This window comes from Echiichthys vipera (genome assembly GCF_963691815.1).
Source record: "Echiichthys vipera genome assembly, chromosome: X".
Taxonomy (NCBI): Eukaryota; Metazoa; Chordata; class Actinopteri; order Perciformes; family Trachinidae; genus Echiichthys; species Echiichthys vipera.
The window spans coordinates 42,791,185-42,813,362 of record NC_139825.1 but is presented as its reverse complement, the minus strand read 5'-3'; the positions used below and the strand labels follow the sequence as shown (position 1 = coordinate 42,813,362).

Below are 22,178 nucleotides of genomic sequence, written 5' to 3'. Positions count from 1 at the left end.
ATCCACACTCAACGGTTTGGGCGTTTCTGAGTGCGCGACCGGATAAATGCAGCACACTGCATTTTATCGACTTCTGGCGTGAACGCACTTCCACCCTCAAAAAAGCCAGTTTGAGGGTGGAAGTGTGTGTTTTTGGACGCAGTGACGTGATCAGTATGCTGCTGCCTGTTCATGGTGCGTTTCAGGACAGCTCAGAAAAACGTGTTACGACATGTTACATGTGTGTGGGACAGTGTAAAATATAAATATTCACAGGGCATACAGTAGATACGGGAAGTGCGCTGCGCTACTGGCCGGTGGCCGTGGGCCCCTGCTGGTTGGGGGGGGGGGGGCAACTGGTTGGGGGCCTAAGGCAATCGCCTATTTCGTCTTAATGGAAGGTCCGTCACTGATTCTCTGTAAAATAAGCAAACTACTGAAAGAAGGGAAACTCCCGTCTTTTGACTAACTAGAAAAGTGAACTCAATCAGATCTCTGTGTGTCTCCCAGCTTTGATTCTCTGCCTGAACCCGACCGGCCTGAACCTAGCCTCATTGTACCACACTGTGTTTGCCCAAATGAACTTGTAGGTACAGGTAATGAAACTGTCCCGTGGCGCTGACCCTGTGAATGCTTCTTAACATACCCAGACCTTATCAAGGTCCTTTGGCTTCTCTTTCTGCTTCTTTTCAACCCACAGAGTCTTTTTAAATATATAAATTGGAAAGTTTACTGGAGCAGATTAAACTGCGGTAATAACACCAATAAATGTATCAATACTGTTCCCATGCAAAGTGTTTTTTTATCTGCTACTGCAGTTTGATCTCCATGTTTCTACTGTTTTACACCTACTTTATCTTTATATCTATCTTTGATGCCTATTTTTAAAGGTGGGGTTTAGACGTTTGTCAAAGTGAGAAAAACCCTGTATTTAAAATATTTTAATGACATTTTCTTGTCTTCCATCTTCTCTTCTATTGTTTGACCTGTTTTCTTTGTGGACCACATTGTGAAGTTGGATTTTCTTGACAGATGTTTTCTGTTTCCTCAGCCTCCGAGCCCGTCGGTGAAAGAAGCAGCGGGCAGAAGTCGAGGAGGAGTCCTCTACAGACACTTTATGATGGTGACCAGGTCAGTCCTCTCTAACCATGGCAGTATAACTCCGTTTGAAAGTGTAATTCTGGCGTGAATCATCGAATGGTCTTTTTCAGCACTAATCTACATCAAATAAGCCACCGATAGTTGTTTTTTTCGTAAAACAACTATTAAGAGAGAAATCCTGGAGAGTCGCTAACAGCCGGACGTGGCTAACACTGATTAGCTCTGAGCAGCACAGTGAAGGCATTCAAACATCTTTTTTAACCACTAATACTGCTCAAAATAACACAAAACCTCTGCAGTAGCAAGAGAAGAGTCCTAGCTGCGGCGCGCTTGTCGGCCCGGCCACGGTCCGTTTGAGAGGGATGGGCTTTTGTAAAGCATGTTTGCACATGTACGAGCACGAGCACGAGCACAAGGCCTATGGCGGCTCTGACATAATTTCCTGTGCGCCTGTTGGGACATAGAAAAAAGAAGGAGGGACCATGCACACACATTTAAAACAATGGCGGTGAAAGGTTCACGTTGGTGTGGTGCGGAGGTGGAGTGTTTACTGCAGATTTGGTCGATGAAAAGATTCAAAAACAGTCGACAAGACGCACAAAAACTCTGAGGTCTATGGAAAGATTTGTAAACAAAGCGGCGCATCGCGATGACATCATCAATGCGTGTGACGTGTTAGGGCGTGATGACGTATAGGCAACAAGAAGCATCCACCGAGGCCCAGGTAGTGTGAGTACAAACAGGCCTGGGCCGCGAGGGAGAGGGAGGGGGGACAAGGACCCTAAAGCACGGGGCACGGTACGGACGGACAGTGTGAGTGCGCCCATAGATATGAAATGAGATATATGTAGACAGAAGACTTTGTCCATATCGCCACATCTAAACCTTAGCATGAAAAAACAAAAACAAGATATGGAGAACAATCAATGCATGACTGAGGTGTACGCATCTTAAATCTCATTAAATCCATCTGTTTTGCACCAGCTCTTATAAAACCATCTCACTTAAGAGATACTTAAACAAAGTATCTCTGCTCTAAGGAACTAAGTGGCTCACACACAAACCATCCCTGACCTTTGTGATATCTTAATCGTTGTCATATTTTTCATGTGAAGTTGCTTTGATATTTCTTTATCTGGCAGGAAAAAAAAGGTCAGCCATGTTGGTTGAATTCCACCAGTGATATTTATTGAGGAGGATTTATGGGTTTGTACAGACACTGTCAGACAAGACAATTAAGAGTAATTTAAGAGCTGCATTCGATGAGAGCAAGAGAGAAATCAGGATTATGGAAACAATCCTGAAAAACAATACTCTCCGGTTGACTTTCCAGGAAAAAATAAAACAAAAAACTACCTAAAAATGTTGCTATTTACAAGACCAAGATGACGTTCTTATGTTAACAAATAAGACTGAATGATATGAATTAATTTGCTAAAATAAATGCGGTAAATGCGGTCAGAAAACTGGTTTTACCCTGTGTCCCTCCGAATCCGAACAAACAACTATGACTCCCTATTAGGGCATTGACTAAGTCAGAGCGTGACTTGGTATCAAATCCCTACAAATACATATTGATCCAAATCAAACTTAAGTACATTTTTCATTAATTTTATAATTCACAATTTCAACCATAACTCAACACAAAGTTACTTTAAAAGTATTGTAAACACAAACCCTCTAAATGGCTCAGGGCGCACTCACACTGTCCCAACGTACCGTGCTTTAGGGTACTTGTCCCCCCCTCCAGGCCCGTTTGTACTCACACTACCTGGGCCTCACCTGAATGCTTCTTGCTGCCTATACGTCATCACGCCGTAACACGTCACACGCATTGATTTACGTCATCGCGATGCGTGGCTTTGTTTACAAATCTTTCCATAGACCTCAGAGTTTTTGTGCGTCTCGACCAAATCTGCAGTAAACACTCCACCTCCGCATCACACCAACGTGAACCTTTCGGCGCCATTGTTTTAAATGTCCGCCCATGGTCCCTCCTTCTTTTTTCTATGTCCCAACAGGCGCACATAAAATGACGTCAGAACCGCCGTAGGCCTCGTGCCCGTACACGTGCGCACACTTGTGCTCGTACATGTGCAAACGTGCTTTACAAAAGCCCACCTCTCCCAAACGGACCGTGGACGGCAAGCGTGCCGCAGCTAGGACGTATGGTTGCACTAACACTGGTCACTAGACTTTAACCCTGAAACTTGCTTGGACACGGTACGGATGGACAGTGTGAGTGCGCCCTCAAACACCATACGAGCCAGTTGGCAGCCTCCCACCGGTGGGACCTTCTGTGCCAAAGTCGGGTAGATCTAAAGGTGACCGTGCTTTTGCCATCAGGGCCCCTCGACTCTGGAACGACCTGCCTGAGGAAATAAGGTTCATAGAATCGGGAAACTCTTTTAATTATCTTCTTAAACCCTTTTTTATAGACTTGCTTTGATGTGATGTCCTCTCTCTCTCTCTCTCTCTTTATCCTTTCTTTCTTTTTATTGCTTTTATTTATATTTTAATCCCTGATATTTATGTCATGTTTTTGGTTTGAATTGCTTTTACTTGTCTTCTCTCTACCATGTGTGCGTCTTTTATCTTCCTCTATTTATTTACCCAGAGAATGCTTTTGTTTGGCCCTGCCGTATAACCTTCTGTTATATTGACCTGTTGGTACACTGCTTTTGCTTTGCTTTGTCTGTCAGCACTTTGTAAACCCTGTTTTTAAGGTGCTTTATGAATAAAGTTATTACTTTTATTATTACAAGTTACTGCAGTAAGCTTTAGTATCTCTAAAATGGTAAGAAAGCTCAGATTTTTACTGAGAAAAACAAACAATTTGAGTGGAGAGGCAGAGGCAGGAATGTTCAAAGACCTAGTTGCTGTTCTTATACAGTTTGACAGGAAGTGAAAGTATTGAGAAAAGTATAGAATTACTTTCATGGTGACCGTTACCTCACGTGAGGTAAAAAAATGGATATTAAGAAATCAGTCTTGTCAGCACTATGGCCATAACTTCCATGACATTCATTTACTGTGTGTGTGTGTGTGTGTGTGTGTTACTGTGTGTGTGTGTGTGTGTGTGTGTGTGTGTGTGTGTGTGTGTGTGTGTGTGTGTGTGTGTGTGTGTGTGTGTGTGTGTGTGTGTGTGTGTGTGTGTGTGTGTGTGTGTGTGTGTGTGTGTGTGTGTGTGTGTGTGTGTGTGTGTGTTCTTCTTACCTGCCCAGGGACTGCAGATAGAAATGAGCTTTTAGCTAGAATCTGGTACAAATTATCTTTTAACACTATGTAATCAATGAACTTTGTACATGGTCCCTGAAACAAATAAATTAAACTACTACTACTGCCACACTGTGTTGGACAAGACTTAATACCTCCGGACCCATCAGAAGTTTGATCAGCCAACTTTGATACAAACTATTTAAATGACAGCATTTTGAATCTACACAGCATCATATTGATAAACAGGCTACAGACGTATCCACAGAGACGGAAAACAAGACAGCTGAAGAAATATCTTAACAGACATTAACAAATATACAGACCACATACAGCCTGTTTCTATTTGTGCCATGAGTTCCTCAGTGTATCGTCCCATATGACTTGGTTTATCTGCGTTATTTCTCACTTGGTAATAATCTGTAGAGTCGCTGAAACACTGGGTGCTGTGATATTTGCTGTTGTACTTAGAACAAAGTCACATTTATACTGAATACACGGATGACTCAACATGCCTTTTAAAACATGGTGGTCAAGTTTATTACAATTTAGCTTTTAAGGCTTTGGTCTACAAATGAAAATCAGAACCAAACCAAACCCCTCCGTATTCCACGATTCCTCCCCCTGAGCTCGTATCGCCTGCCTCACCTCCTAACGACACCCACCCTCTGGTATTGGCCAGAAGCTGGCCAGCTAAAAACACATGGCTAACGTATGCTAACATGTGTTGACACAGCTGTTTATTAGACCGGGCACGTTCACAGTCATAAGCCAGTATTGGCACAGACAAATGGGGGGTATTTATGTAACATCTACCGCAATAAAACGCAAAAATGACCCGTTCAACTTAAAGTGTGCTGTCTCAGCATGTCATGAACGGTTCAGGTATAACACGAAGGTGGACCCAATGCAGACACAGACAAAAATAAAGTTACAAAACAAACGTTTAATATTACAAACGGACAAACGCAAAAACACTACAGATATACAAACACAAGACTAACTAAACGAACACGGGAAATACAAGAACGGGGAGACGTCAGGAGATCAGGAGACGGACGGGAAAACAGGAACACGGGAAACTACGGAGAAAAACAGAAAACAAACACGATTAATAAACTTACTACGGGGAGCGTGATAATCACAACGAGAAAGGGGACGCCAGTCCGGGGGGAATAGTTTCACCAAGGTTGGGTCGACGACGGTCCGGCGCTGCATGCCTGCCAGCTTCAGGCTTTTAAGGTGGTGGTTTAATCAGCTAAACAGGCTGCAGCTTTGGGGAAAGCCTACCGGACCTACAGACAGACAGGGAGAAGCACATGCAGGGAAACGCAGACAGAGGGAGACAAACACACACAAGACGAAGGAGAGGAGGGCACTGACAGAGCCAGATCTTGAAACAGCATCTGTTTTCAGTCGCAAATCCTAGTGTAGCCTTCTCCACCGGTCAGAGAAGTCCCCGATGTTGACTTGCCACTTGCTGCGCTTTTACTTCTCCATGGTAACAGATGCTCCGGTAGCTGAGCTGCTAAGCTAATCCCTAGCTGCTCAGAGTTTACAGCAAGGGAGGGGACGGGGCGGGATGGGGCGGGACGGGGCGGGATGACAAGGAGCAGGGGAGACGAGGGGATTGGATGGAGGGTACGAGCCAATGGGAGTTATCCGGGACGGAGGACTCCCATTGGTCAGCTTCTCTGCAGGCCTACGGCTGATAGACTGAATGGATTTTTTTGGTTCTTTTTGCTGTTCATATTGTGTAGCTCGGACTACAGGACCATGATCCCCGTATAAACAATGTTAATAATAATTACCAATATTCCAAATCGTAGACCATAGCTTTAAATTCAAATGAAAGTGTTTTAGGATTGTATCTAATAACGTAACACGTCACACGCATTGATGACGTCATGGCGATGCGTCGCTTTCTTTACAAATCTTTCCATAGACCTCGGAGTTTTTTTGCGTCTTGTCGACTGTTTTTGAATATTTTCATCGACCAAATCTGCAGTAAACACTCCACCTCCGCATCACACCAACGTGAACCTTTCGCCGCCATTGTTGTTGTTGTTAAATGCCCGCGCATGGTCCGTCTTTTTTTTTTTGTCCGAACAGGCGCACATTAATGACGTGAGAGCCGCCGTAGGCATCGTGCTCGTGCGCACGCTCGTGCTCGTACATGTGCAAACACGCTTTACAAAGCCCACCTCTCTTAAACGGGTTGTGGACGGCCAGCTGGCCGGAGCTAGGTGCGGAGCAGTTGCACTCACACTGGTCAAACGCACTAGGCTCTACCCGCAAAACCTGTTTTGGCCCGGTGCGGAAGGACAGTGTGAGTGCGCCCTAATAAACACCCCTGGGTGGGGCTCTGGTCACTCGATCGCTCTATAAATCCAAAGAGCACAGCGCTGTAAGGCTCTGTAACAAAAAACAACAACAAATGTTCCACTATAGTGCCAACTTTGTTCTGTGCCGTCTTTTGCTGGGCAGGTACAGTAGTATACAGTGGATTTATTACAGCTGCCTGCTGATGCAGCGGAAAACAATGTTGATGAGATCTGTGGAAATGAAAAACAGAAAAGTTTCAGGCCGTAAAACCAAAACAAACAGCTGAAAGAGGAAACTCCCTGTAGAGCTGAGGGGAATTGCAGAGTCAGATGAAAATTCCTTTGGTGTTGTCACTACAAGTGAGCCCTTCCACATTGCACATAGTTATTTAATTATTTGGCAATACAAAATTATTGATCAGTGCGGCTTTAAGCATTTTTGTAACAGGAGATTGCGTATAATCCTAAACATATACAAACAAATAACACCTCACTCACTAATTACAAGTGCAAATTGTGTCATAAACTAATCCAGTGAAACTGCAACTTTTGTGCCACAAAAACCATTTAATTTCAAGTTGTAGGATTAACAGTCTACCTTACTTTTCCTTCTTTACCGATTGCTTTCAAGGATCGTGCAGAAATGATATTGCTTTTGTCCCCAACACAATTTCAGTCAAAAGCAACTGGACTTGGTTATTTGTCTAGGAATTCATAGATCCCAAAAAAATCCAGTTGCTTTTGACTGAAATTGCTTTGAGGATAATGATGAGCTGGACAAATGAGAACATTCACAGGCTATATTGCTTCTGGTTTGGAGGAAGGACCGACACATGATTTTGTTAGTGGATCTTGGCTTCAATACAAGTGCAGCTTTTCACTACATTTGAAACTTGTGTATGTTATCAACACATTTAAGAATTCATTGGTATTCTCTTTGAATGGTATGTTTGTCTTGTGGTGCGTCCTGGTGGCTATTTTAATATCTTCAGAAAACCGTACTGACTCATGCATATTGCTCACATGAAGGAATTAAAGCATGAGGTGGAAAGAGTGTTGTAAACATACAGTACATAAGTGTCTGCTGAGAGAAGGGTCAGTGTTGGCTCTGCAGTCTTTGGCCAGTCCGGTGTTTCCTTGATGTTCCAATGTCTGCCAGTAAACACAGAGCCACACAGAGAGTCAGGCACCGAGTCAAACTGAGAGACTCAGGGCTCCGACCGCTGCAGTGGTGAGCCAGGCTGAGTAAATTAAAGAAGTAAATAAGGCATTTGTGCCATGAGGAGGCCAAGCTGAACTGGCTGACCCAGGATTTTATTAAGGCAATATACGGACGTCAGGGGATGGACCATGATTAAGACCTCCAGTGGAGAAGTATCTGTAAATATACTTTCTCAGAATCTCTCAGAGGGTATCTGCTCCACTTGGCTAACTTTTATGTCATACATCCCGTTTTGCCTGTGTTGCCTCCAAAGGCCAACTAAAAAATACAGTCGTCAGCTTTTCTCCTGTCACAAAAGTGATGTCACTTGAGCGGTGTCTGTTGGGGCGAGAGGCTAACATTTTGAAAATGAAAAGAATCTAGGATTGTGGATTTAGAAAGAAGTGAACTTTACCAGACATCTGTAGTCCACTCCTCATCTGTACTTGAAGCTAGCGGCTCAAGGCTACATTAGCTGCTGCTAGCATAGCACAAAAAAACAACAGCGTTTCTAGATGGTAACCACGATTTGTGATTGAGTCTTGTGAGATGGTTAAGGTTAGACATTGATCTTGAATGGTTAAGTTTAGATGGTTAAAGTTAGACACTGATCTTGAATGGTTAAGATTATATGTCAAAAGCAACTGGACTTGGTTGTTTGTCTTGGAAGACGTTACACCTCTCATCCAAGAGGCTTCATCAGTTAATTTACGCATTTGACCCGGCGGACATATATCTTGAATGGTTAAGGTTAGACATTGATCTTGAAAGGTTAAGGTTAGACATTGATCTTGAATGATTAAGGTTAGACATTGATCTTGAATAGTTATGGTTAGACATTGATCTTGAATGGTTAAGGTTAGAAATTGATCTTGAATAGTTATGGTTAGACATTGATTTTGAATGGTTAAGGTTAGACATTGATCTTGAATAGTTAAGGTTAGACATTGATCTTGAATAGTTAAGGTTAGACATTGATCTTGAATGGTTAAGGTTAGAAATTGATCTTGAATAGTTAAGGTTAGACATTGATCTTGAATGGTTAAGGTTAGACATCGATCTTGAATAGTTAAGGTTAGACATTGATCTTGAATGGTTAAGGTTAGACATCGATCTTGAATGGTTAAGGTTAGACATTGATCTTGAATGGTTAAGGTTAGACATTGATCTTGAATGGTTAAGGTTAGACATTGATCTTGAATGGTTTAGGTTAGACATTGATCTTGAATGGTTAAGGTTAGACATTGATCTTGAATAGTTAAGGTTAGACATTGATCTTGAATAGTTAAGGTTAGACATTGATCTTGAATGGTTAAGGTTAGACATCGATCTTGAATAGTTAAGGTTAGACATTGATCTTGAATGGTTAAGGTTAGACATCGATCTTGAATAGTTAAGGTTAGACATTGATCTTGAATGGTTAAGGTTAGACATTGATCTTGAATAGTTAAGGTTAGACATTGATCTTGAATGGTTAAGGTTAGACATCGATCTTGAATAGTTAAGGTTAGACATTGATCTTGAATGGTTAAGGTTAGACATCGATCTTGAATGGTTAAGGTTAGACATTGATCTTGAATGGTTAAGGTTAGACATTGATCTTGAATGGTTAAGGTTAGACATTGATCTTGAATGGTTTAGGTTAGACATTGATCTTGAATGGTTAAGGTTAGACATTGATCTTGAATGGTTAAGGTTAGACATTGATCTTGAATGGTTTAGGTTAGACATTGATCTTGAATGGTTAAGGTTAGACATTGATCTTGAATGGTTAAGGTTAGACATTGATCTTGAATAGTTAAGGTTAGACATTGATCTTGAATAGTTACGGTTAGACATTGATCTTGAAAAGTTAAGGTTAGACATTGATCTTGAATAGTTAAGGTTAGACATCGATCTTGAATAGTTAATGTTAGACATCAATCTTGAATAGTTAAGGTTAGACATTGATCTTGAATGGTTAAGGTTAGACATCGATCTTGAACGGTTAAGGTTAGACATTGATCTTGAATGGTTAAGGTTAGACATTGATCTTGAATGGTTATGGTTAGACATTGATCTTGAATGGTTAAGGTTAGACATTGATCTTGAATAGTTAAGGTTAGACATTGATCTTGAATAGTTAAGGTTAGACATTGATCTTGAATAGTTAAGGTTAGACATTGATCTTAAATGGTTTAGGTTAGACATTGATCTTGAATGGTTAAGGTTAGACATTGATCTTGAATGGTTAAGGTTAGACATTGCTCTTGAATAGTTAAGGTTAGACATTGATCTTGAATAGTTAAGGTTAGACATTGATCTTGAATAGTTACGGTTAGACATTGATCTTGAATAGTTAAGGTTAGACATTGATCTTGAATGGTTAAGGTTAGACATCGATCTTGAACGGTTAAGGTTAGACATTGATCTTGAATGGTTAAGGTTAGACATTGATCTTGAATGGTTAAGGTTAGACATTGATCTTGAATGGTTAAGGTTAGACATTGATCTTGAATGGTTAAGGTTAGACATTGATCTTGAATGGTTAAGGTTAGACATTGATCTTGAATGGTTAAGGTTAGACATTGATCTTGAATGGTTAAGGTTAGACATTGATCTTGAATGGTTAAGGTTAGACATTGATCTTGAATGGTTACGGTTAGACATTGATCTTGAATAGTTAAGGTTAGACATTGATCTTGAATGGTTAAGGTTAGACATTGATCCTGAATAGTTAAGGTTAGACATTGATCTTGAATAGTTAAGGTTAGACATTGTTCTTGAATAGTTAAGGTTAGACATTGATCTTGAATAGTTAAGGTTAGACATTGATCTTGAATGGTTAAGGTTAGACATTGCTCTTGAATAGTTAAGGTTAGACATTGATCTTGAATAGTTAAGGTTAGACATTGATCTTGAATAGTTAAGGTTAGACATTGATCTTGAATGGTTAAGGTTAGACATCGATCTTGAACGGTTAAGGTTAGACATTGATCTTGAATGGTTAAGGTTAGACATTGATCTTGAATGGTTAAGGTTAGACATTGATCTTGAATGGTTAAGGTTAGACATTGATCTTGAATGGTTAAGGTTAGACATTGATCTTGAATGGTTAATGTTAGACATTGATCTTGAATAGTTAAGGTTAGACATTGATCTTGAATGGTTAAGGTTAGACATTGATCCTGAATAGTTAAGGTTAGACATTGATCTTGAATAGTTAAGGTTAGACATTGATCTTGAATAGTTAAGGTTAGACATTGATCTTGAATAGTTAAGGTTAGACATTGATCTTGAATGGTTAAGGTTAGACATTGCTCTTGAATAGTTAAGGTTAGACATTGATCTTGAATAGTTAAGGTTAGACATTGATCTTGAATAGTTAAGGTTAGACATTGATCTTGAATGGTTAAGGTTAGACATCGATCTTGAATAGTTAAGATTAGATGGTTAAATTTTTACTTTGATCTTGAATGGTTAAGGTTAGACATTGATCTTGAGTGGTTAAGGTTAGACATTGATCTTGAATGGTTAAGGTTAGACATTGATCTTGAATGGTTAAGGTTAGACATTGATCTTGAATGGTTAAGGTTAGACATTGATCTTGAATGGTTAAGGTTAGACATTGATCTTGAATAGTTGAGGTTAGACATTGATCTTGAATGGTTAAGGTTAGACATTGATCTTGAATGGTTAAGGTTAGACATTGATCTTGAATGGTTAAGGTTAGACATTGATCTTGAATGGTTAAGGTTAGACATTGATCTTGAATAGTTAAGGTTAGACATTGATCTTGAATGGTTAAGGTTAGACATTGATCCTGAATAGTTAAGGTTAGACATTGATCTTGAATAGTTAAGGTTAGACATTGATCTTGAATAGTTAAGGTTAGACATTGATCTTGAATGGTTAAGGTTAGACATTGCTCTTGAATAGTTAAGGTTAGACATTGATCTTGAATAGTTAAGGTTAGACATTGATCTTGAATAGTTAAGGTTAGACATTGATCTTGAATGGTTAAGGTTAGACATCGATCTTGAATAGTTAAGATTAGATGGTTAAATTTTTACTTTGATCTTGAGTGGTTATGGTTAGAAATTGATCTTGAATGGTTAAGGTTAGACATTAATCTTGAATAGTTAAGGTTAGACATTGATCTTGAATAGTTAAGGTTAGACATTGATCTTGAATGGTTAAGGTTAGACATTGATCTTGAATAGTTAAGGTTAGACATTGACCTTGAATAGTTAAGGTTAGACATTGATCTTGAATAGTTAAGGTTAGACATTGATCTTGAATAGTTAAGGTTAGACATTGATCTTGAATAGTTAAGGTTAGACATTGATCTTGAATAGTTAAGGTTAGACATTGATTTTGAATGGTTAAGGTTAGACATTGATCTTGAATAGTTAAGGTTAGACATTGATCTTGAATGGTTAAGGTTAGACATTGATCTTTAAGTGGTTAAGGTTAGACATTGATCTTGAATGGTTAAGGTTAGACATCGATCTTAAATGATTGAGGTTAGACATTGATCTTGAATGGTTGAGGTTAGACATGGATGTTGAAAGGTTAAGGTTAGACATTGATCTTGAATGGTTAAGGTTAGACATTGATCTTGAATAGTTAAGGTTAGACATTGATCTTGAATAGCTGAGGTTAGACATTGATCTTGAATAGTTGAGGTTAGACATCGATCTTGAATAGTTAAGGTTAGACATTGATCTTGAATAGTTAAGGTTAGACATTGATCTTGAATAGTTGAGGTTAGACATTGATCTTGAATAGTTGAGGTTAGACATCGATCTTGAATGGTTAAGGTTAGACCTTGATCTTGAATAGTTAGGGTTAGACATTGATCTTGAATAGTTAAGGTTAGACATTGATCTTGAATAGTTAAGGTTAGATGGTTAAAGTTTTACATTGATCTTGAATAGTTAGGGTTAGACATTGATCTTGAATGGTTAAGGTTAGACATTGATCTTGAATGGTTAAGGTTAGACATTGATCTTGAATGGTTAAGGTTAGACATTGATCTTGAATGGTTAAGGTTAGACATTGATCTTGAATGGTTAAGGTTAGACATTGATCTTGAATGGTTAAGGTTAGACATTGATCTTGAATGGTTAAGGTTAGACATTGATCTTGAATGGTTACGGTTAGACATTGATCTTGAATAGTTAAGGTTAGACATTGATCTTGAATGGTTAAGGTTAGACATTGATCCTGAATAGTTAAGGTTAGACATTGATCTTGAATAGTTAAGGTTAGACATTGATCTTGAATAGTTAAGGTTAGACATTGATCTTGAATAGTTAAGGTTAGACATTGATCTTGAATAGTTAAGGTTAGACATTGATCTTGAATAGTTAAGGTTAGACATTGATCTTGAATAGTTAAGGTTAGACATTGATCTTGAATGGTTAAGGTTAGACATCGATCTTGAACGGTTAAGGTTAGACATTGATCTTGAATGGTTAAGGTTAGACATTGATCTTGAATGGTTAAGGTTAGACATTGATCTTGAATGGTTAAGGTTAGACATTGATCTTGAATGGTTAAGGTTAGACATTGATCTTGAATGGTTAAGGTTAGACATTGCTCTTGAATAGTTAAGGTTAGACATTGATCTTGAATAGTTAAGGTTAGACATTGATCTTGAATAGTTAAGGTTAGACATTGATCTTGAATGGTTAAGGTTAGACATTGATCTTGAATTGTTACGGTTAGACATTGATGTTGAATAGTTAAGGTTAGACATTGATCTTGAATAGTTAAGGTTAGACATTGATCCTGAATAGTTAAGGTTAGACATTGATCTTGAATAGTTAAGGTTAGACATTGATCTTGAATAGTTAAGGTTAGACATTGATCTTGAATAGTTAAGGTTAGACATTGATCTTGAATGGTTAAGGTTAGACATTGCTCTTGAATAGTTAAGGTTAGACATTGATCTTGAATAGTTAAGGTTAGACATTGATCTTGAATAGTTAAGGTTAGACATTGATCTTGAATGGTTAAGGTTAGACATCGATCTTGAACGGTTAAGGTTAGACATTGATCTTGAATGGTTAAGGTTAGATATTGATCTTGAATGGTTAAGGTTAGACATTGATCTTGAATGGTTAAGGTTAGACATTGATCTTGAATGGTTAAGGTTAGACATTGATCTTGAATGGTTAAGGTTAGACATTGCTCTTGAATAGTTAAGGTTAGACATTGATCTTGAATAGTTAAGGTTAGACATTGATCTTGAATAGTTAAGGTTAGACATTGATCTTGAATGGTTAAGGTTAGACATTGATCTTGAATGGTTAAGGTTAGACATTGATCTTGAATAGTTAAGGTTAGACATTGATCTTGAATGGTTAAGGTTAGACATTGATCTTGAATGGTTAAGGTTAGACATTGATCTTGAATGGTTAAGGTTAGACATTGATCTTGAATGGTTAAGGTTAGACATTGATCTTGAATAGTTAAGGTTAGACATTGATCTTGAATAGTTAAGGTTAGATGGTTAAAGTTTTACATTGATCTTGAATAGTTAAAGTTAGATCGTTAAAGTTTTACTTTGATCTTGAATGGTCAAGGTTAGATGTTACCATCAAGACTCGACTATTTCCAAACAAATTGTCAGCACATGAGTTGCATTGTGGGAAATGTAGTAGGCCACAGGATGAAATGTGCATGAAATAGAAAGACTGAAGCTGAAAAGCACATCTGGTTCTTTTACATTAGCATCAGTTATTACTGTGTATTATTGTTGTGTATATGGTTGTAACAGCCCCACACTGTAAATACCTAATACTGTAAATACCTATTTTCTCTCTCTCAGCAATTAACAGGAGTACAATTTTATTATAACCTTATGAATAATGGCCAAAACAATAATTCAAGATTCAAGAAGCTTTATTTATTTATCCCGAAGGAAATTATTGTGCAACAGTTTCAATACAAAGATGGGAAAGGATCAGAGTGACAATAAGGATAAAAACATAAATCAAATCAAAATAAAGCTAACATCAAATAAATCAAACAATAACTAATGTGACAGAGTGTAACAGACATTGTGGTTAAACGTAGGTTTACACAATATAAAACAATACGCACTGTGCAGTTTAGCAGCATATGAAATAAAATAAGTACAAACTCAATAAGTGATAAGGAGCGATAAGTGATAAAAGTGTTAAAGGTGTAGCAGCATTTCTGACTGAACTAAGTTACAGTAAACCACAGTGAAGTGTAGCAGCATTTCTTAATGAAGTAAGTTACAGTACAACTAAATAAAGTGATGTAGTGATGATATAAAGTGACAAAGTGACATTTGCTCAGGACACAGTGTCTCCACTGTTCATAAAGTGTTGTAGTGATGATATAAAGTGACATAAAATAAGACCCAAGTTGTATAAAGAGTAATGTACTTTTAAAAGTAGATACATAGCTTCAGGTTGTCTTACCGAAAATAGTTCTTCATGTTTATTTTTATTTTTCCTTGTCCCTGTAGGTTGAGTCAGCAGTACAGGCAATCCATCAGGGCAGACGGGAGGTGTTAGAAGAAGCCTGCCGCTCCTACACCCGCAAACGCAGAGTCCTCATCCCTGAAGACCTGAAACACGTCATCGTTGATGACCAGCATGGTTTGCTGTACTGCTACGTGCCCAAAGTGGCATGCACCAACTGGAAAAGGGTGCTCATGGTTCTAACAGGCGTCGCTGGGTCCCTCCGAGACCCTCTAGCGATCCCTGCCAATGAGGCCCACATCTCTGGAAACCTCCGCACTCTGTCGGAGTACTCCACCTCACAGATTAACCAGCGCCTACGCTCCTACCTGAAGTTCATCTTCGTACGTGAGCCCTTTGAACGGCTGGTGTCTGCCTACCGCAACAAATTCACACGGAGTTACAATACTGCTTTTCATAAACGATACGGCACAAAGATAGTGCAGCGGCACAGGCCGGACCCACAGCCGGAAGCTCTAGAGAGAGGAAATGACGTGTCTTTCGAAGAGTTTGTGTATTACCTCGTGGACCCGGCAACTCAGAGAGAAGAGCCCTTCAACGAGCACTGGGAGCGAGTGCATTCCCTGTGCCACCCCTGCCTCATCCACTATGATGTGGTGGGTAAATACGAGACGCTGGAGCAGGACTCCCGATACGTGCTACAACTTGCCGGAGTGGAAGACCAGGTCAGCTTCCCCACCTCATCCAAGAGCACCAGGACTACAGGAGACATGGCGGCCCAGTTCTTCCACAACATCAGCCCCTTCTACCAGAAGAAGCTGTACAACCTCTATCGCATGGACTTCCTGCTCTTCAACTACTCAATACCAGCCTACCTCAAGTTTAGATGAGGCGAGGACTTCGCTCGTCCATGAACACGACTTGAACATGTGGAGCCTGGACTCTTGTAAAAGTACAGTTTGCCGTTGAGATGTTTTACTTTATTTAGGCCTTAATATGGACACTGCAAATACTCTTGAAGATGTATCCTGATTAGAGCTCCAAAGTAAATAAATGTTTACATACTTCTGTGCAGAGGATGAAAGTGAGAGAGGACAATTAATCACAAGATGACAGTTAAAGCCTAAAGAAGGTAAATTATATTGTAAGGCTCATTTATGCAACGTATGAAAATAGATTCAATTTCAAACAATGTAACTGTCAGTGCCCTTATACTTCCAGTGGAGGTCACAATAATGGGTCTTTTTCAAAAATGGGCAAAAGTGAAGGCAGCATTGTAGACATGGTGGGTCTGTGAGGTCATTAAATACATTATAGATATAGAAAGCATTGACATCGCTATATTGTTCCGCCATTTTTTAAACTAGTTCATTTCGTCCTATAGTTGTCATGCTTGAACTATTGGCTACACTGCCCCCCATTGTTTTTGGTGGTGCTGCTTTATTTCACCTATATCCGTAAGCTTTCAGAAAACATGCACAAATACGTACAACATTACAGATACGGGTACGAGTACAGATAGAAGGCGCCATCCGTATCCGTTTACATATTTAATTAGGAGCATAAATGAGCCTTTACTGTTAACAGTGATTCAGTGGATGTCGGTCACTGCCTTTGAAAGTGTGAAATAACATTCAACTTCTGGTTTAATTTAATTTCAGTTGTTTCCTGCTGTTTTAAAAATGTAATTTGCACGACAGATATGATCTGCAGTAACTTAAAGAGACAGTTCACTAACATGACTCCGCCAGATGGATTGATTCGCATGATACGCATTTGCTAGAGGAGAGTTGGAGATCTTTTGGGAAGGGGCGAAAATACTGATTGCTGATTAGATGAACTATTTATCACCGACATACGGGCCAAATCAACCAATCAGATCAATGAAGCGTATCACATGCTAACAGCGTCGAGGCAAAGCTTAGAAAGTAAACAAAATGTCGGTAAAGGATATTTGCTGTTTGGGAAACGTAAACTTGCTTGATAGCTGCGCTCATCTCATCCGCGGACGCCACCATTGTTTACACTGAAGAGTCGCTTCTCGCTGCGTCACACTTTGACTCGCCTCAAAGCCAACGCTGATTAATTTGGTCGCATGGCAAACTTCTCAAAATTTTCTCCGCCACATGTTACCAGACTGATCTGCGAGTGAAATGCAAGAGATCAGGAGAGTCTCGCGGGGCTAACGGTTCACTCCAAAATATACATTTTCCTCTTACCTGCAGTGCTATTCACCATCTAGATTGATTTGGTGTGAGTTGGCTAATGTTGGAGATATGGGCCGTTCTCTCCAATCTAATGGAAGTAGTAGGCGCTTGGCTTATGGTGCTCTAGGACATAAGTTTATAGTTAACTGATGTGAACTAGCTAAAGTTACAGCTCAGCCGAGGAGAGTGCCATTAATGGTTTGATCTTGTGCTGCTGTTGGCGACTGACGGGTGTAGTAAGAAAATAGTTCCTACATGAAACTACAGGTAAGAGAACAAATATGTATTTTGGATTCTGGGATGAACTGCCCCTTTAGTGAAAGTATTAAAATCTTATTCAAACAGGAAATGTCTCAAAACGTATGTGCCTCTGACCTTATTTTGATCCCAGCATACGACAACTTTTGTAACTGTGACTATGTTTATTTTTGTGCTATAGGCAGATTTTTGTGTAACAGTAATGTTGTCTTTATTTATTGTGTTATTGCTGACTCCACAAAGTCAGACAAGCCAAATCAGATAAATAGTTTCTCTCACAATTTTCAAATAAATACTTTTCAGCAAGAATCTGTTTAATGGTTTGAATGTTTGAGTGGATATTACCGTATTTTTCGGATTATAAGTCTCAGTTTTGTTCATAGTTTGGCCGGGGGTGCGACTTATACTCTGGAGCGACTTATGTGTGAAATGATTAACACATTACCGTAAAATATCAAATAATAGCCCGGGCTATTATTTATCTCAGTCACGTAAGAGACTAGGCGTATATCAGCAATGGTCACACACACACACGTGTCAACCAATCAAAATTGGGCGGGGGCGGGTCATGGCAGAAGTGCGTTGTGAAAAAAAAGATGCTACCTGCTAATGCTTGAGCTAAGCGGCGCATTGTCTACCTTTGGAGTTGGCGGAGTTGTTCAGAAGTGACACCGAGAAAGAAGAGTTCAGGGGATTTAGTGATTAGCAGTGACAGAGTGTTTGGTAAACGTAGAGCATGTTCTATATGTTATAGTTCTGTGTGATTAGCAGTGACAGAGTGTTTGGTAAACGTAGAGCATGTTCTATATGTTATAGTTCTGTGTGATTAGTGACAGAGTGTTCGGTAAACGTAGAGCATGTTCTATATGTTATAGTTCTGTGTGATTAGTGACAGGGTGTTTGGTAAACGTAGAGCATGTTCTATATGTTATAGTTCTGTGTGATTAGCAGTGACAGAGTGTTTGGTAAATGTAGAGCATGTTCTATATGTTATAGTTCTGTGTGATTAGTGACAGAGTGTTTGGTAAACGTAGAGCATGTTCTATATGTTATAGTTCTGTGTGATTAGTGACAGAGTGTTTGGTAAACATAGAGCATGTTCTATATGTTATAGTTCTGTGTGATTAGTGACAGAGTGTTTGGTAAACGTAGAGCACGTTCTATATGTTATAGTTCTGTGTGATTAGTGACAGGGTGTTTGGTAAACGTAGAGCATGTTCTATATGTTATAGTTCTGTGTGATTAGCAGTGACAGAGTGTTTGGTAAATGTAGAGCATGTTCTATATTATATAGTTCTGTGTGATTAGCAGTGACAGAGTGTTTGGTAAACGTAGAGCAGGTTCTATATGTTATAGTTCTGTGTGATTAGTGACAGAGTGTTTGGTAAACGTAGAGCAGGTTCTATATGTTATAGTTCTGTGTGATTAGTGACAGAGTGTTTGGTAAACGTAGAGCATGTTCTATATGTTATAGTTCTGTGTGATCAGTGACAGAGTGTTTGGTAAACGTAGAGCATGTTCTATATGTTATAGTTCTGTGTGATTAGCAGTGACAGAGTGTTTGGTAAACGTAGAGCATGTTCTATATGTTATAGTTCTGTGAATGACTCTGACCGTAATATGTTACGTTAACACACCAGGCACGTTCTCAGCTCGTTGTTCATGCGTCATATAACGTAAACACTTATTCAGCCTGTTGTTCTCTGTTCTAGTTTTATTTAAATTGCCTTTAAGATGAAATGTCGTTTCTTGGTTTTGGATTTTATCAAATACATTTCCCCCAAAAATGCGACTTATACTCGAGTGCGACTTATAGATGTTTGTTTCCTTCTTTATTATGAATTTTCGGCTGGAGAGACTTAAACTCCGGAGCGACTTATAATCAGAAAAACACGGTATATGCTGTTGTAGTGCTGTTGGAGTTTTGAAGGTAGCGATCCCGACACACACTGCTTCATAGATATCCTTCAGATAGAGTAGTCAAGACTTACAGGACATGTCAGTCTTTTATTTCAATGACAAATCATGGCTGCAAAGATGTCATCTAGAAGTTTTTACAAATGTGAGGAGCAAGGTCCGGTCAAGCTTGATGTCACTGTGAAAATAGGATAATTAGCATCTTCATCAAGCATTTCTAAAAGTGCATATCAAACCGTTGAAAATGCCCTATACAGAGAGGTGCACACTAAATCATTTGTTCACAAAAATAGCACAAATAAATATCTGCATTGTCAATATCTGGAACGCATACTAACATAGAGACAGTACGACAGGCTATAATCACTGGCACTGTACTGCACAGAAAAATAAAACCCCAGGAGAAGTTTGGCAACACCAAACTCAGAGTTCAGAGGAACACACAAGAGAACTGAAGGCTTATCACGGTTTGAAGGCACAAACCTATAAATAAACACTATAAAATCTAACATTCATCAAGACTGTGTAGCATCTGATTTGTGTTACTATACATTTACACTCAGTTGTATATAATTATTGCCTTAATACAGTTGTTTGCCATGTAACATTTAAGAGCTGACAATAGTTAGTGGTTCTACAGTATTTCCACTTGTGTCCATTTTAGATGAGAGTTGTTTCTACAGAGCCAAGCTGGATGGTGTTGGTACTGAGACCACTGCAACTCCCTACCTCTCTAGCCAAAGTACTATAATCGCTAATGTAGTTTTTCTTTCTCTGTGCCTCTAATTTAGCTGGAGAGTGTGTTTTATCTCATTTCAATGGCATGTGGGTAGTTAGTAATTAGCAAGTCAGCTAGTCAGATTTGTGCAAAATCAAACATTAACAGATTAAAGTTTAGTTAATGATTTTGTATTTTGAACAAAGTTCCCAGCCCGAAAGAATCAACTAGTTTACATTAATTTCTTTCTGTTGTTTCTTTTTTTAAAATAAGCTGCTCTGAAACTGTCCAGTTGCTCTAAATAAATGTGTTTGCTGGTCAAATAGGGTTTACCTCCTGTTGAAATGTGTTTCCTGTAGCGCCCCCTTCCATGGTTAGGGTTATGTTTGGTCCAGATTTAGGTAGAGGGTGACACATATCAACACAGCGGCTGTCCACAGCGGCCATCGTTAAGTGTTGCGGGAATGAAGAATCTTACATTCCTGTTAGTTGCAAACTGATGATGTTCAGTTCACCATTCATCAAAAACATGAGGTTTTTTATAGCACGTTCATGTTTTTGGGTAAAGCGGGAACATCGGACCCGGGGAACATCAGACCCGGGGAACATCGGACCCGGGGAACATCAGACCCGGGGAACATCAGACCCGGGGAACATAGGTACGCTCCCAAATAATCAAGTTAGCCAGTTAACTTAGTAGTGGGCTGCTGCTTATCTGGCAACTATCCGTCAGCTAGCTGGGTAGAGACTTAAATACAAGCAGAATGTTATAAATGCTTATAAAACTAGCTGTATAACCACTACTACGCTTCTTTTGCTTAGCTGTGATATCCCTTCTAACCACTTCCCCAGTGTTTCCTACTAGTAATCAGATGCAAGGCAAAAGAGCAAACCAGAAATTGCCTAGTCAAATTTTTTGACCTGAAATTGCGGCACACTGTAAAGGTGTGTTCAGACAGCAAATTTGATCGTCTGACCCTATTGTTTATTCGCCCTCAACCAGCCGATGTACCAACTGTACATTAGCTGTGAGCTAGCTTACAACAGACACAACAACTGCCAACTTTTTATGCAATCATGCCGATTTGTATAAAAAGATTGGCTTTGCCTTCTGTAGGTACACACGGTGACGTCGTATCAGATGGAGGCAAACTTTGAGGGGAATGTACCCAGGTCCTTTGTTCCCCGCTTTGTGTGTGACCAGGGAACATCGATCCCCCGAATCCAATGGCCCCAACTTTGTCTGTGACCGGCTTTTCAAAGAAAGAGTCCCCGGTCGGCTATTTGTCCACAATCAGTGCTGAATTTCCCGGCAAATAGGCCTATGTAGACACTAACACTACACCCTAACCCTGCGCCATCACCCTACCCCTAATCGTAACCTCTAGCCCTAATAAAAGGCTGAATTAAATCCGCTAAGGCAGAGGCGCATGCAACCGGAGAACAAGGACCCGGGGAACATAGGGATGACCCCAACTTGAGCATTGATGGTGAGGGACATCAGTGAGCAGGGGTTTGCAAACACACATAGCAAGGATTAGAGAGCAAATGAGCAAAACTGAGAGGTTATTATTACTGTGCCCTAATGTGGAGAATGGCAAACACGCAAATGCGTTTATTGAGAACAGAATAGAATAGATCTTTGTCTGATCAAATTAACTTATTCTTTGCATAATCATTCATCAGCAACATAAATAAAAACCGGTTTGCTAAAAAGTAATTTCTACGCCCAGTATTGAGGCACAGATATAACGCCATAATTGCCTCCTGTGTTGTTAAATGCTAACCTTCCTTCTTAAATCCGACGATCGTTAC

At 39.5% G+C, this 22,178-nt stretch overlaps 1 protein-coding gene across 1 annotated transcript in view; it reads left to right on the top strand.

Annotated features, from left to right (window-relative positions):
* LOC310966039 (carbohydrate sulfotransferase 11-like) overlaps nt 1–17,120 on the top strand; it is a 31,358-nt gene extending 14,238 nt beyond the window's left edge. Inside the window, exons 2-3 of the mRNA XM_083939833.1 lie at nt 1,031–1,110; nt 15,308–17,120. Of these exons, the coding sequence (XP_083795959.1) occupies nt 1,031–1,110; nt 15,308–16,153 (926 nt within the window). The 3' untranslated portion in view covers nt 16,154–17,120. The remainder of the gene's footprint in view (nt 1–1,030; nt 1,111–15,307) is intronic.
* Nucleotides 17,121–22,178: the final 5,058 nt, after the last annotated feature.